At 38.1% G+C, this 17651-nt stretch overlaps 1 protein-coding gene across 3 annotated transcripts in view; it reads right to left on the bottom strand.

Moving 5' to 3' along the window:
- The window catches only part of SLC22A23 (solute carrier family 22 member 23), a 274005-nt gene that overhangs the window by 190376 nt on the left and 65978 nt on the right, over positions 1–17651 (bottom strand). For all 3 annotated transcript variants that reach the window (XM_044668041.1, XM_044668059.1, XM_044668049.1), the window contains exon 3: positions 13479–13633. In XM_044668041.1, coding sequence (XP_044523976.1) covers positions 13479–13633 — 155 coding nt within the window. The remainder of the gene's footprint in view (positions 1–13478; positions 13634–17651) is intronic.

Below are 17651 nucleotides of genomic sequence, written 5' to 3'. Positions count from 1 at the left end.
TAAGTTCTCTTCTACTCTCCATTATTTAAGAGATGCTTATTGCAGAAGTTGTAAAGAGAAAGACTTATGTGTGATGACAGAAAAAAACTCCTGATGATGGGGAGAAAATGGAATAGATAGGTGGCTTTCAAAGCTTATCCCTCACTGGAGGTCTACAAGTACAGGTTGGATGACTGATTACTTCTTGGGAATGTTGTAGATGAGATTCTTGTTTAAATCGAGATGTTGATTGCTGAAGTCAAATATTGATATAGTCTAAGTCTCCTTTCTGTCATTTCAAAAGTGAATAATTTTTTGAGGGTGAAGGGGAGAAGATAGTTCATAAATCCTTTTTATATTATCATCTCCAGTGAAGTGCCAAGGAAGTAAACATATCTTAAAATGTTTTCTTCCTAGTTTCATGCTCATTTCTAGTTAAGAAAGCAATTCAGGTTGTAAGAGCAGAGTGCTTTAGAGATCATAAGACAGCACTGGTGAAGGTTTTGAAGTTTGAATGCCCAGAGGGCAAATTCAAGCTGTTCCTGAGCTCCTTACATTACTAGAGAGAGCTGAGGGAGGAAGTGCTTGCTTTGGGCAGCTTGATAGAGGGGCTGGGCATGCAAAAAATATCCTTAGGTGCTGGGAAGAGGGGGAATGGAGCAGTTCCCCCATGATGGAGGTGGCATGTGTGCCAATACCTTGCCAATGCTGTCAAGAGAACTCTACTGATAAAAAGAAAGACATGGATTGGAGGAATTAAGAAAGAGAGCAAGAAATGGTTAAGAAGATCACGGATGCCTGTCTTAGGTCAAGATCTTAAACTCCAGAGGAATAGAGGGATAAAAAAACAACAAACCTTTCATTTTTACATCACATGCATTTCTAAATATAATAGCCCCCTTTCCTCTCTGTCTCTTACTCAATGAACCTCAACAAAGATTTTTAAAAGTATTTTTTTTATGTTCAACAAAACCAACCTACAACTAACAGTATGTGCAACATATTCTACACCTAAAGGCCTCTCCCCTTCTTCAATAAAGAGATGAAGCTACTGTTTCTCAGCTCCTCTTCAGGACCAGGTTTTGCCATTATAATGTTATACAACATTCAGTCTCCTTTTCCTTTTTAATTTTTCATTTATATTGTATTCATCAGGCATAGTAAAATTCCATTGCATTTACATATATTTTGTTCAGCCATTCATCAATTGATGGGTGTCTACTTTGGTTCCAGTTCTTTGCTACCTCTAAAAATGCTGCTATTCATATTATAGAACAGGATGTCTCAAAAGACTTCAAGCTTTAATAGCTTAAAACATCGAGACTTTTAAGACACCTTGTGTGTGTGTGTGTGGTATATTTTATATATGTAAATGTGTATATGTATTAATGTGCATATAGATACATGCACACATATGTATGTAGCTATGTACACATATTACACACATAAATATATGTCTGTGTACACATGTGTGAGCGTGGGTATGTATAAATAAGATCTATCTGTTTCTTAATTCTTTCTGCCTAGCAGTGGGACCTTTGGTCAAAGGGAAGGGATATTTTATTCACTTTTTAGCATTAGAAGGAAGATGTTGACACTTCTACAGAAACACAATCCAGAAGTTTCACAATGAATCACTATATCACTTCGATGGCAGATATAATAGATGGTGCTAAAAGGAACACCATTTCATTGGCCTAAATCATCTGGAGGGATCATAAGAAGCACCTCCTCCTACCCTAGTTTCACCAGCCCACAGTTATGAATTTGCAAGAAGAGAAGGTACCACCAAGCCGGTGATCTTAGATCCACAATACAAAGTTAGAAGGGCCATTGGACATCTAGTTCAGATTCCTCATTTTATAAAAATGCTAACAATATTTACATGGCATTTAAAGATCTGAAAAAGTTTACATTATCTGGGTACCACAAATACTATCTTCATATTATGCAAAAGGGAATGAGAATTAGAGAACAATTTCAAGTCTTCTTGGTTATAAAACAAGAAATGAAGGTTCTGAGAGGTTTACTTGCCCAAGGTCACATAGCTATTTGGTGGCAGAGCTGGGTCTAGAACCCAGGTTCCTTGCCTCCTGACCCATGGTTTTTCCATTACCCCACAATGCCTCTTGTGGGGATTAACGATCTAATTTCAAATGAAGCATATACATACCAGCAAGTTCCCCTAGTGAGCAGCAGTCTAGCGAAAACCTATTCACAAAGGATTTATGCAGCTTTAAGAACTTCATTCACTGTGTGGAAATGTGTCACAAGATTATTTTTTTTAAGCCAACTTGATATTTCTAGAGTTTTAAGTTTTCTTATTCTGCTGAATTTCTGCTGACATAGGTACTTTACTCAGATATGGATTCCTAACAAAAAATTTGAAGCATCTCAACACCTGGATAGGCTTGAAATGTACCCATTTTCTTACTCTATCTTTAATGGGTTGTGTAGTTTAGAGCTGTGGTCTCCAGAATAGAAGGAAATATGGGTAGCAATAACCAATCATAAAACTTGTTTCTTTTCTGTTTATTTTTTCAGTTATATATAGAAACTATTTTTGACAATTGTTTTCTGACATTTTACGATTCATATTTTCTCCTTCCCTCCCTTCTTCCTCTTTCTGAGGAGGTAAATGGTCGGATATAGGTAATATCAGTGCTTTCATGCAATATATATTTCCATACTGCTCATGCCATGACAGAAGACACTTATCAAAAATATAATAAATATTCAAGAAGGAAAAAATAGAAGATGATGTGCTTTGATCTGCAATCAGACTCCAACAGTTCCTTCTTTGGCTATGGATAGCATTTTCATCATGGGTCCCCTGTAAATATCTTGGGAACTTATTTTGTTGATAATGATTTAGTCCTTAAGTTTATCATTGTATAATCATTCTGTTACTGTATACATTGTTCTCTTGGTTCTGTTCACTTCAGTTTGCAACAGTTCCCATAAGGCTTTCCAGGTTTTTCTAAATCCATCTTGTTCATCATTTAAAAAAAAAAAAACACCCAGGGGGCAGCTAGGTAGCTTAGTGGATTGAGAGCCAGGCCTAGAGATAGGAGGTCCTAGGTTCAAATCTGACCCTGAGCAAGTCACTTGACCCCCATTGCCCACCCTTACCACTCTTCTGCCTTGGAGCCAATACACAGTATTGACTCCAAGACGGAAGGTAAGGGTTTAAAAAAAAAAAACCAAAAACCTTACCTTCTGTCTTAGAATCAATACTAAATATTGGTTCTAAAAGTGGTAAGGACTATGCGATGGGGGGTTAAGTGACTTGCCCAGGGTCACACAGCTAGGAAGTGTCTGAGGCCAGATTTGAACCCTGGACCTTCTGTCTCTGGGTCTGGCTCTCAATTTACTGAGCTGCCCTGTTCATCATTTCTTATGATGCAAGAGTATTCCATTAGAACCATATATTACAATTTGTTTATCCATTCCCCAAGGGATGGACAACCCCTCAGTTCCCAATTCTTCACCACTACAAAAAGAGCTGCTAAAAATATTTTTGTATAGTTGGGTCCTTTCCCCTTATCTTTGATCTCTTTGGGATGTAGACACTGTAATGGTACTGCTGACATAGTTTTATGGTTCTTTGGGTTTGGTCCCATATCGTTCTCCAGAATGGTTGTAGTTCACAGTTCCACTGACAGCGTATAAGTAGTGGGACTTGTTTCCAACACAACCACATCTACTCAGTTCCCCCAAGAGTATTTTACTCTATCTTCTTCCTCAACTGTAGAATCTCCCAAGCTTCTCTCATTCCAAGCCAGATTAATTATTATCATATTTATCAGAATGCTTTAATGTATACTTTATAATGCAAACATACCTATATTATAAAGAATTATATACATTATCTTTTATATATAATTTCCACATATCTATATTATAAAAGAATATAAACATTATGATGGGCTGTTACATATACATTAAAAAGCAAAGACAACTTTTTCAGATCAAATTTTATGGCCAACCCACCTGGTCTTCAGACCATTGACTGACCAGTAGTATGATATCATTGGGCCAAAAGCTCCAATTTTGTAGGACTTTATCCTGGAATGAAGCTAGATGGTATTTAGTATGCAACTCTGATCTTGCTGGTGAAGAAGTCACTTGGCCTTCTTAGTGCTGGATTTCTTCATCAATAGACCAGACACATGAACACCTTCTCCTCATAGCAGTGTCTTAAAGACTGAATGAATCTGATCAAGTGACTGGGCTTTATTTAGTTTCTTTAGCTTTAAAATGATGGGATCATATGATCTCTAAGGTTCTTACCGGCTCTAACAAAGTTGTTAACATTATGACCAGCTCTAAGAGGGAGAGAAAGTTCTCAGGGAAAAAAAAAAAGACCAGGCCAGAGGTGGTGTGGGGGATGAGTATCCTCTGTGGAAACATTTTGTTTTACTTGTAAATTTTTCCTGCAGGGAAATAAACATTTGCTTTTCAAAAGTATGTGAGGGCTATGTGGAATGTTTGCAGAATAATTCGTCCTGTTTTTCCAGTGAAGACCAACAGGTGATTTTATTTTGCTTTAATGTCCTAGGCATGATCACTTAAGTCTATGCAAAACCCAAACTGGTGAACAATTTTTTCTGTGGATATCTTGGGAACTTGCTTTGCTGATATAGCTTAGTCCTTCAGAAACAATAAAAGCAGACTAGAAGCAATTAAAAAACAACAACCTTCTTACCTTCTGTCTTAGGATCTCTAAGTATCAGTTCCAAGGCAGAGATTTTTCTCCTTTAGCTATGACTTCAGGATGCCAGTAAGTTTCTTAGTATATTTAGACATACCCTTCTCTTTGATGTCTCTATGTTCAATGTATCTTCAAGGTAACTTGTAGGTATTATTTTCATCCACTGGTTAAATATAATCTTCAGATTCAAGCTTCAATCTTTGGTCTCTAGCTTTCCTTAGCAGGAGTTGGGAATTGTGCTAATCAAATACAAATTACATTTTTATATTTATCAGAGAAAGATTCCCTAGATGTAGAGATTGTCTTAAGTATATTTCAGTAGCACCACAGAGTCTGGTGAGCATTCCATGTATATATAAGGTGATTAACATGATTTTTGGCTCCATTTCCTTTTTAATTTGGAAGCCATACATAGACATCATCCAGTTCTCATATGGTTTTAACTTCTTCTGCTGTCTCTTTATTTTGTAGGCTTTTCATTCCATGTAGTTTAGAGAATATGAATATTTATTATGGTAATATATATTAAGATGTTACTCTTAAGTTTTTGCAGAATAATTTTATGTCTGGGTGACTGCGGAAAACAGTTCTGTATCATTTTTATTATGATTAATGCTTCTTGAAGGTACTTTTGTTTTTGTATTCGTAGAACCTAACTCAGTGCTAGATACATGGTAAGCATCTAATAAGTTCTTGTTGATGATGATGATGATGATAATCTTTCAAACTGAAAGCACTGTCTTTCTTAACCCTCTTATAAAATGAGTGGGTTTTATTAGGAAAAAACCAAGGCTGCCCAGTATGGTTATTTGTGGAATCTTGAAGGATTTTTTTTAAAGGAACATTTAATAAAATGAGGTAGATGAGAATGCCAGAAAAGGAATCATCTACTACCACATTAAAATCTCTGGAGGTGCTTCAGGGAATGTCTGATAGCATTAGTGTTAAATAGAAAGGGGAACCCTGCCCTTCTGAAGCAAATCCAAATTCATATTCAGCCTGTCAGCTCAGTCAAGGCTCTGCTTTCTAATTTTGTAGGGCAATCACCAACTCAGTCACCTGTGAAATTACAGATCATTCCATGATTGTGGGTAAATCTGTCCAATCACTTGAGCTGGCTGAGTTCAAGGAAGATTATTAGAATGAGGGCATGAGATATTTTGAAATCATTTTCATTAAGTTTATGCTTCATCTTTGTTCTCCAGGAGATGTATATTCTTTAAACGGAGATATCTGCCACGACCATCCATTTGTATTACCTTCCTTGCTGTGTCATTTTATTTTGAACAAGAGGGAAAGGATCACAAGGAACAAAAGAAAAATAAAATTCTATCCGAATCTGTAGACCTCCCCCCCCATCTATTGATTTTTGACTCCTTTGTCCTTACTCAAGAGGCAATGCTTTTTCCTTCCTTTGTTTTTTCTCCCGGAGAGACAAATGAATGCAAGTTTCTTTAGCTTTCTATAGCTTGCAACCTAATTTCTTTCCAACCCCTATGAGGAAGCCTGCAAGTATTAGCACCCCAATTTTACTTTGATGAAGAGAGACAACTAGCCAGAGGTCACATAGCTACAAAGTGACAGAGTTGGAGTTTTATTTCAATCCAGGTTTTCTAACAGCAAATGCAGTGTTTTCCCCACTACACTAATACTGCCTCTGTGACTGCTTCATCTAAGTTATTATGGAATCCTTGGGGTGGGAACAGGGGGAGGGGATCTATCACTGTGCAACACCTATCCAAACTACAAAGTTTTTACTTCTGCAGCATCTTTAGAAGAGTCTGTTTTCATAGCAAATAAGGAAATGTGTTCTTTTCCTTATCACCAAGATCAAATGTTTCTGTGGTTCCCTCTCCCTAGTGGAGTTAAAGGCAAGACCTTCTTTATTGCAGAGGTGAAAAGATAGAATTAAGCCAGAAACGTTAGTCCATTGCACTTAATTACTTCAATGGCTATAACATGATGGTCCCAAAAGGCACTAACATGAACCACTTCCACTGAACTATATAAAATCATCAGCTTTCTTTTCTCTATTGTATTTGCCAAGTATACTCTACTTGTATGTGAAAGATTCCAGGGTTAGATGCCAACAATTTCAGTTTCATGTCCTAATTCACAAGGATGTCAGCCTCTGGCAATTTGGAGAAGAAAAAAAGTTGAAAAAGAAAATCTGAATATGTCACTTATAAATTTAGGGTAGCATCTCTCTCTCTCTCTCTCTCTCTCTCTCTCTCTCTCTCTCTCTCTCCATATACATACAACACGTGTGTGTGTGTTTGTATACGTATATAGAAATGTCTTCTTTTTCTTATCGCCAAGATCAAATGGCTTTGTGGACATATAATTTTGATAGATAAATCTTAATATCTATCTCTCTGTGTCTCTCCTACATACTATAAGGAATAAAATTTAGGTATTTATAGATATATATTAAAAATATGTGGCCGCCAGGAATCAACAATTTAGGTTGATTCCGTAATTAAATCAGACCCAAGTCAGCATCGGGTTGAAGAGTTTATTTACAATCGGTAGGTAAAAGTAGGAATAAAGAGAAAAGGAGAGGGTGCCTGGACTGAGAGAGAAGGTTAAGGGGGCTAAATAAATGAAGCTGTAAGCCACAAGACCCAACAGCCAGATAGGCAGAGTTTAGAATTGGCCCAGCAAGGCCAAGGAAGTCAGCCTAACTTACCCACGTGACAATATAGAGCGTAAGCGTTCTGTGGTCTCAGGAGATGCTTCCTCTTCCAGTTGGAGACGGCAACTCTCCCTCACAGGAAGTTCACTCACTTACTTAAAGAGATAATGTCTTTCATCACTTCCTGTGGTCCACCTCTAATTCAAATGGACAAATGGCAGTTTCTACATTGATTAGGACTGCCCAAAGGGCAGTCCCTTATTCTTGATTTGTTACTTATTGTCACGTGTGGGTAACTCGTCTCCCCTCCCCACTAAGGGAGGTGAGAGTGACATCATTAGCACGCCTAGGTTGAGTAGATTTTTGACTATTAATGGGCTGGAGCTAATTCTATTTATACAATACACAAATTACATATATGTATATATATAGAGAGAGATAGGTTACATATATAGTATGGGATCTATATTTATAATTTTAATATACATACATATAAGTGTATGTGCTTGTATGTATATCTTGCAAAGAAATCCATGAGACATTTCAACTAGAAAGAAACCTTAGAGATCATGTAGTTTAGAGATCAATCCTTAACCTTTTGGGGGTGGGGATCTTCAGGAAGACTGGTGAAACCTGACCCCTTTTCAGAATGACTTTTTAAAAATGCACAAAATAAATTGCATAGGATCACAAAAGAAACCAATTATCCTAAAAGTACAGTTATCAAAAATTGTTTTTTAAAACAAAAAAAGGAAATTAAAATTACAAAAACTAAAAACCCATGTTCAAGGACACCAGGTTAAGATGCTCTGATCTAGCCTGGCAATATAGATGAGAACTCTTGAAGTGCAGAGAGGTGTTGGGAATCACAAATTTTCAGAGCCGAAAGGAATTTCTGAGGCCACCTTGTTCAAGCTGTATCTGAAAAAGAATCTCCTCTAAGGCATGACAATTGCTACTTATTCTTTGCTTGAGGAGTTTGAGAAAACCCACTCCATCCTAAGGAAGCCCATTCTGCTTTTAGGTGACTAATTTGTTAGGAAGTTTTCCTCTACATCAAGCCTCTGATTTCTTCTTTGCAATCTATATCCACCACCCCTCATTTTACACTCTGGGGGGAAAACAAGTCAAACTCCCCTTCCAGGCATGGTCTTTATGTTCCTAAATTTGTTCAAGATCACACACACACAGAGGCACAGAGAAGTCTCCTGACTCATCTCATGTTGGGTTTTCCCTGCCACCTCGGCACTGCCTCCAAACCTCCCCTCTTCACAAACCCTACAGGAGGTTTTTATTTATAAAAACAGACATTCTTTTCTGCTGTAACATCAAGGGCAGTTCCCAGCTCATTGTAGGCTATATTCCAGAAGCATGTAAGTTCTGTGCACTTTTGATTTTCCTCACAGAAATGTTACAAATAGTGGTAAGGACCCTGTTAAGGCCTCAAATGTCCACTTAACCCTTACTGTGCCTGGAGCCCAATAGCATCTTTAGTAGCATAAATTCTGCTGGAGAAAAATTGGAGGAAAGTAGATGGTTGGGCTGTCTTCTAAGTTTTCATCCTATAACCCTAATATTCTCTTCTTCAAGATAAAGACCTACAGTTCTTTCAGCTTATTTTCAAGTGGAATGAATCCAAGGTCCTTTGCCATCCTGGTCACTCTCTGTCCTATCAGTGACCCTCCCAAAATATTTTGAATAGAACTGAAAATACTATTCCAGAGGCAGTCTAATCAGGGTAGAGAAAAAAACAACAACTTGTTCTCAGATATCACTTTAAAAAACAAAACAAAAGCTAGATCTGTGGTTTCATTGGTATATAGAATGAATTCTTATGGAAGGAACTTCTACTCTTAGCCTTTGTGGTACTTGAGAGGTTAAGTGATTTGTTCAAAGTCACACAAAGAGTATATATCAGAGACAAGACTGTAACTCAGGTCTTCCTGACTCTGAGGCTGGCTGTCTATGCACTATACCATATATTTCTAAATGCAACCTACCATTACATTACCTTTTGGGGATACCACAGTGCATTGTTGATTTACACTGATGTTATGGTTTAAAAAAATAATATTTTATTTTCTTCCTATAAATATCCTGGCTTTTAAACAACTTCAGACCTTCTTTTAAAAATGAAATGCTGACTAATCATGTCTCTCCTCTTTTGTACCTGTAAGATACTTTTGAACCTTTTGAACCCAAGTATAAGATTGGCATTTATCCCTATTAAGTTCTCTCAATTTTTAATCCGATTACTATCCTTTTACACATGGATTCTTTTGTTTGGTTGTGTTTGCTACCCCGCCAAGTTTTGAGGCCATCTACAAATGTGATTAGCATCCCATCATGCTTTTATCTAAATCACTGAAAAAAATGTTAACTTGCATATGGCCAAACATATATCCCTGTGATCTGCTGGTGGTGTAAATTTCTCCATCCAGATCATCTCCCTCATATCATCTTTCCTAATTTCTATGGACTCCAAGGATTGGTATGCTTACTACCTTTTTGCTTTGTCTTTTGTTTTTTTATTTACAAAAGTAAACTGGACAACATTTCCTTCCTTTCTGGTCCACTGTGAAAGAAAACATCATGTCAGCTTCTCCTTCCTTTCTTTGAAACAAGCATACAGCCTCTTGGGAACTTTCTAGGGGATTTTACTGTGAGATATCCAAGGAATAATGGAAAACTGAGCTCTCAAAAGCTCCTTTCTATGTCCTCCTCACTTCCCACTCCATCATTTTGTACCTTATAGGGAAAGATAATGATAGGGCTAAGGTACTATTCAACAACAGTTCAGAGGAACATTCAGAATCAGGGAATCTCCTGGGGGTTTCTTCAAAGGAGATGAAACAGGAAGGAATGGAGGCAGGGACATGCATGGGGAGTTGACGGTAATCAAGAACTGGAATCAAGGCTAAAGATGATTCCTATTAGATCAATGTTACAGTTATAAGGCAATAGTCAAAGAGAGGGTGTTGGCTGTTAGGGGTTTGCCCTCTCTTTTCTTCTTCCTCATCCTTTGTATAAGATAAAAAGGCAGCAATGAGGTCCATAGATGTGAGAAGGGCAGGAAAGAGAGGAAACTGTAAGTTTTGTGGGAGCAAGCATCTTATTTGAATTTTTCCCCCCTTGTTAATGCCTAGTATGGTGAGCTCTTTGTTCCCTCTATTTCTACTTACTAATGGAAGGATTATCATGAAAGGCCTCCCCTGTATCATTCTAGAGGCTAGGAAAGGGGAATGATAGAATTTTAGTTAGGTTTTGTTTTCAATAAACAATAATCTCACCTTGGTTAAACCTTATTGGCTATGATACTACCACTTTGCAATGCTTGGAATTTTAGTGAGAGATTCCAAACAAGAATTGGGTTCAGATAAGTTGGGTTCACCAAATGATTGAGAGAAGAAAAGGAGACTAATTTGATGAGAATACATTAACTTCAGACCTAGCTGCATTTTCCTTAGTCATAATGGAATAATGCTGTGGTGGTGACCCTATGGCACACATGCCAGAGAGGGAGCACTCAGAGCCCTTTCTATGGGCATGTGCACTGTCACTCCAGCACAGAGTTTGCCAGAGTTCATTACTAGAAAACAAGAGGGGCGTGGGGCCAGGCGGCTCTCCTCCCCCTCACCTGAGGATATTTCTCTCATCACCTGTCCCTCTAAAAGATTCACCATCACTGGTTTAATGTTACCTGTAAAAGCAAAATAAAAATGACACCAAACTATGCTCTGAAAAAGTAGGGGACTTTCCAATGAATACATTAAGTGGAATAAGAACCTCTCAGTTGAAAATAAACATCTGAGCTAGATCGCTTGTTAAAAGAAAAAAAAAACCCTAATTTTTTTTTTTAACTTTCCAAGATCCTCAGGTAAGATTTCCAATCCTTTGTAAAAGGCATTCAATAAAATTTTCCTTAAGCAAAAAGAAAAAAAAACCTCTAAATGATAGATAAATATGTAGGCAATATTACTCTTATACAAAAGGCAAACTAAATACATCCTACCCTCAAGAAACTGTGACTATACTTACTACTGTGCTCTAGTAAGAAGTGTCTTCCTTATGTCCTACTAACTTCTTCCTAAACTGCTGTTTATTCTGCAACAAGTGCTACCATATATTCTACTTCAACATATCATCTCCTAAATTCATCTCCTTTCTTCTCCCATCTGCTCGCCATGTCTACAGGTCAGATCACATTCCCCCAAAACATCAAGGGATGAGCCAAATTCTTTTGATATATCAGAACTTGGTTGTATCAAATACTATAATCCTCAAAATCATAAACATTGGCTGGGGGGGAGGAACTTGGAAATCTTTTGCTATATTGAAATTTTCATGCAATAGTCCTTGTAATGATATTGCCAAGGAGCTCTAATTTTCTCTTGCCAACTTTCCTCAGGTGATGAACAAAGGAAAAATGCCACGATTCTTCCAGTCAGTGTTATCTGGACAAAAATGAGAACTTATAATCTTTTGCCAGGTTTTACTTGGGGTCTAGGGAAGAAGAGATGAAATATCGCAGAAGAGCAATGAGTGACTTCTTGAACAAATAAGTACAAGTGCCCTGCCTGAGAGGGAATGCCATAGGGCTGCCACACACAGAAAAAGTATGTCTTTGACATACTTCTAAACAGAAAAGATAGACTGGAGACAATAGTTGAAGGATTAAATTAAATACCTGTCCTTTGATATGTCCACAATGCAGAGGTACAATAGTAGCTAACATTTATGTAGTACTTTGAGCTTTACAGGGCACTTTTTACATATGTTATCTCATTTTAACTCCACAACCCTGGGAGGTAGATGCTATTCTTATCCCCATTTTATAAATGAAAATACTTAGACACACTGAAGTGACTTGCCCAAGATAAAACAGTGGTAAGGCCAGATTTAAACTTGGGTCTTTTCTGACTTGAAGTCCAGCATTATACCACCTAACTGTCTCTACAACAGATATGAAAGTTCTATAAATGAGGATATCACGTCAGGTACCAAAAATTACCAAAAAATAACCATTTTTAATAGACTCACAAATCAATGGCTGGAAAAACTTCCTAAAATGTATTGCACATTTTCCCTGCCTTCTTAAACAGAGTCTAGTGAACAGGGCTTAGAGGCTGTCTCAAAGTCATTATGAGAATTTGTTGTTATTCTGGACTGTGATACAGGGATGAGCTTGGGGATCACTGAAGTATACAATGCTAAATGCTCCCACACCATATAGTTCTTCCTTTTTCTCTGCCTGCTGATTCTGATCTGGTAACTATTTTTTTTTCCTGCAATATTTGGTGTGAAGGCCCAAAGTAGGCTACCCTTCTGCCTCTCTTAGGAAATGCCTAAATAAACTTTAGCCAGCTATTTCCTCCTACGAGAATCTTTCTTCTCCTCTTTTAAGTGACATCATCAAGCTAGCAAGACTGAGCTACAGATGAATGAGATTTTTTGGGGAATTCTGATCTATGCTTGCAACTAAAGTTTAAAAAAAAATAAACAATAGATATTTGGAGAAGCAAGGAAAACTTTTAGGGGGAAAGAAAGCCACATGGAAGAGAAGCCCAAGAAGCAATTGAATTCTTACTCCATCTTCTAATTCTTACTTATACTGCAGGCTATAACTTGTCTCCCAACAATTAAAAAAATCATGTGGATGCATAAGGAAGTATAAATATGGGATACTGAACAATCTCAATGAGAAGAGCTATCAGAAATAAATCCAAAGTGATCATACAGTATTGTGCATGATCTCAAATGACCCAGATGCAGAAGGGTAATTATCCAATGATTTTAATATTGTGAACAGACAATAAAGGAGATTCAGTCTACGACCCCAAACCCAATGTATTTTGATTGCATAGGCCAACCCTAAATCTTCCAGATAAGGGTAATGCATCCTCATTTGTTTTGTCTGAGCCCTCTGTTACAGAAAACGACAACGACAACAGCTACAACCCAGCTATTAGCCCAATTCTTCCTGGAGACAACACAGTTAGAGGCAGGAAAGTCCATTTAGCCCTTCCAAAGCAGCTGCTTTTGAAGACATGAGCAACATGTTCATTGTCCAACACAAAACCCTTCTGCCAAAACTACTTACTCAGCACATCTCATTTCATTTCAGGCTAGGTTTGAAAGGTTGATACTTACTCAGTGCATACAAGGTAAGGATTATTCCAGCCAGGCAAAATCCTTCAAAAAACCTGAGTGTGCTGAACATTGTCACATTCACTGAAAGCGCCACAGTCAGTCCAAAGATCAGAATGAATATGATGGAAAAGAGCAGCACCGGCCTCCGGCCAACCCTGGGAAAAAAAAAAAAAAGCTCAGAGGTACCATTATAGTTCATGCGACAGTAGGTACCAAAATTAAAAGCTGCACAAAAACCTCACGGAATTATATGGTAATAATAATAATAATAAAATTGATATGCTCTTTTAAGGTTTACAGAGCATTTTTATAGGCACTGTTATGTCCTTTGATTCTCATGATGAACCCTGTGAGATAGTGTATGTATTGAATACCTCTCCTTTTATATGATGAGGATGAATGTTCCAAGGCTAAGAGATGGGACTTGCCCAGGTTTACCCAAATAGGAGGTGCTAGAAACAATATTTGGGACTCCAAATCCAGAGCTCCATTACAGCAACACTAGCTCTCTCAAGATATTCTAATCAAGGGGCAGCTGACTAGAGATGGGGGTGTCCTGGCTTCAAATATGGCCTCAGATACTTCTTAGCTATGTGACTCTGGGCAAGTCACTAAACCTCCACTGCTTCACCCTTATCACTCTATTGCCTTGGAACCAATAGTAAGTATAGATTTTAAGACAGAAGGTAAGAATTTTTTAAAAAAAGAAGCAATACTAAGTTTTGGTTCTAAGACAGAAGCTCGGTAAGGGCTAGGCAACTAGGATTAAATGACTTGCCCAGAGTCACACCTAAGAAGTGTTTGAGGTCAAATTTGAATCCAGTACTTCCCTTTTCTGGGCCTGGCTCTCTATCCACTGAGCCACCTAGCTGCCCCCATGAGTATCAACTCTAAGACAGAAGGTATGGGTTAAAAAAATAATAATCTAATCAAGCAGTGTTATTATGCATTTATTATGTACCCAGTATTATGCTAGGCTCTTGGGGATCCATAGATAAAAATAAAATTTCCCCTTCCCTAAAGGAGTTCCCTAATATGAGAGGAGATCATATGTCTAGGTAAGAAAGTGTAAAAAATACAACACCTATGCAAGGTAATTGGTGGGGATAGGACAGAGAGAAGGGGTAGAACTAATAGCTAGGGGTAATCAGGTTGGGCTTCATGTAGAGGGTGGCATTGATCTGAGTTTTGAAGGCAACTTGGGATTCCAAAAAGTGGATTGATTTCACCCAATGCAGTCATTTTTATAGATAAGACTGGCACGTCTAGAGGGATTCTATAACTTGCCCAAGTCACACAGTTATCTAGTGAATGATCTGGAGCTAGAATCCAGCTCCCCAGAGTCATATGGTACTCTTTCCATTTTTAAGAGAAATGGTTTAATTTCTTCTTCTACTTTATGCAGTACTTCAGGGTACAACAGAGATATAATTTAAGTCAAGAGCAACCAGCAAAGTCAATAACTCTCCAAACATAAACCTTGACACACCCTTGTGCCAGATGATCAGAGAAATAAATGAACCTTGAACTGAGCTCTAAAGTCGAGTGTACAAACTAGGGGACACCCATTGAGCACAGCTTCTCCAGCTCCAAGCCTTAGCTTAGTTTAGCCCAGTGTCTATTTGCATATCCAAGCTTCTTCTCATAGATCTTTTTTTTTTTTTTTTTTAATTAAAAAAAATGGGCCTAGAAGACCCTGAGAGAAGTCCTGAATCTGCCATTTACTGTGGTGATCTGAGGAGGGACTATTTTAATTTAGGTCACCAGTTTCCACAGTCAGTAAATGTGAATAACATTACCTGGTCAGTCAGTAAACATTTATTAAGCACCTACTATGTATCAGGAGTGGGCAGTTAGGTGGCAGAGTGGATAGAGTGCTAGATCTAGAATCAAGAAGACTAATCTCCCTGAATTTGAAGCTAGCCTCATATACTTACTAGCTATGTGACCCTGGGCAAGTTATTTAATCCTGTTTGCCTCGGTTTCCTCATCTGTAAAATGAGCTAGAGAAAGAAATGGCAAACCACTCCAGTGTTTTACTAAGAAAACCCCAAAGGTTTTGGGACACTCGGAGGGTCAGAGTTGGGCACAATGACCAAACAACAAATGTACCTGGAACTGTGCTAAGTGTCAGGGATACAAAAAAGAAGTAAAAAAAGACAATTTTGCCTTCAAGGAGCTTATCATCTAATGTATTACCCACTCTCTGGATCATCATAAAAATCAAATGGGACAATGTGTCCAGAGAATTTTGTAACTAGAGCATATAATAGATATTTAATGACACTTTCTTAGAACCATTACTTTAACGATAGAGATAATCCCTCCACTGATACAGATTACAAAACTTCCAAGCTACTTCATCCTGCAATAGTCTGTCCACACTTCCCAAACATGGTTCCTATAAGGAAGGAGAAAGACCGCACATGAACGAAGGTTACCTCTTATTCTTTTCGGATTTGAGATATATCAACTACCACCTGTGGTTTAGTGACAAATGTAGCTTGTCTCCTTTTGCTGGTCACATATATTTGTATAACCTCAATTACAGAATGTCAGAGTTAGAAGGAACATTAGTAACCATCCAGTTCAACCTATGCCTGAACAAGAGTATCCTTTGCAGGGGACATGGGGGACAGCGACGTGGCTCAGTGGATTGAGAGCCAGGCCTAGAGATGGGAGGTTCTGGGTTCAAATCTGGCCTCAGACACTCCCTAGCTGTGTGACCCTGGGCAAGTTCCTTAACCTCCATTACCAAGGCTCTTCTGCATTGGAACCAATGTATTGATTCTCAGATGGAAGGTAAGGGTTTAAAAAAAGAGTATCCTTTATGACATGACTAAAAAGTAGTCATCCTACCATTTCTTGAAGAACTCAAGTGAAGGGGCACTCACTATCTCCTAAGATATCTCCATCCTAGTTTTGGATAGCTCTAATCATTAGGAAGTTTTTCCTGATATTAAGCCTAACCTTGCCTAGTTGCAGCTCCTGATTCTGCCCTTTGTGGGTAAACATAATAAATATGGTCTCTTCCATCTAGCGGCCTTGATTTTGCAATACCTGAACATAGTTATGATGTCTATATCTCACTCCCAGGTCTTTCAATTGATACTCATGAGACATGAACTTGAAGCCATCTGCTGTCTTGGCCTCTCTCTGGGTTATTAAAATCCTTCCTAAAATGCAGCACCCAGAACTGAAGAAAATATTCTGGTAAAGGTATCATCTCCTCATTCCTGGGTGCTACCCTTGTCAATGTAACCTAAATTGACTTTGGCTTTGTTGGCTGACATATCACATTGCTGTCTTGTAGTGAGCTGGCAATCACTGAAACCAGCCAGCCCTAGCCTGTTGCCACAATCTTTTTTTCTAATAGTTGTCTAATACTCTCTTCCTTCCCATCTTATACTGGGGAGGCAGATTTTTTTTAACCTAATTATAAGGCTTTACACTTATTCCTATTGAATTCCATCTGATTAGATTCAGTCTAGTGTTCTAGCCTGTCAAGATCTTTTTGAATCCTAACTCCATCTTCCAAGCCTTAGCTATCCCTCCTGGCTTTGTTTCATAGGTAAATTTGATAAGCATACCATCTATTTGCATTTTTAAGCCTTTTATCTCTAATGAATGAAAAGGCCTGATCTGGACTAAAAAAAAAAAAAAATCTCAGGCAGATGGGAAGGGAGTTTTAGGGGACATAAGGCCTTTTCCTTGCCTTTGAAATACCAAACAAGGTCACTGAAGGTAAACCTGTTTTAGTTGTTTTAGAGTATATCTGAGGGTGGGAACTGAATAAGAAGGAATGAAGTTGGTCTTTATCCTCCCAAACCTTCCAAATTCTCCCTGGACAGAGTGGAGGGAAAAGGAGAATGGGGCATTGTTATAAACTCTGGGTGAGATTCTAGAAACTTCTTTCCTGGGAGTTCTTAGATGAGTGCTATTGGGTATTTTTATTGCTTTCTTTCATACATGGAAAGCTCTCCCTCCTCATCTTCACTCCAGGTTTCCGTGGCTTCCTCCAAGTCCCTGCCAAAATCCTACCTTCTACAGGAAGGCTTTCTAAATCTTTAATTCTAATAACTTTTCTCTATTGATTACAACATTTCCTATTTATCCTGTACTTTCTATAGCTTATCAGTACGTAGTTGTTTGTCTGCCATCTTCTCCATTATT

The sequence above is a fragment of the Gracilinanus agilis genome, chromosome 1, assembly GCF_016433145.1.
Source record: "Gracilinanus agilis isolate LMUSP501 chromosome 1, AgileGrace, whole genome shotgun sequence".
Lineage (NCBI taxonomy): Eukaryota > Metazoa > Chordata > Mammalia > Didelphimorphia > Didelphidae > Gracilinanus > Gracilinanus agilis.
Note: the sequence above shows the minus strand (reverse complement) of the source record. Positions and strands in the feature narration are given on the sequence as shown.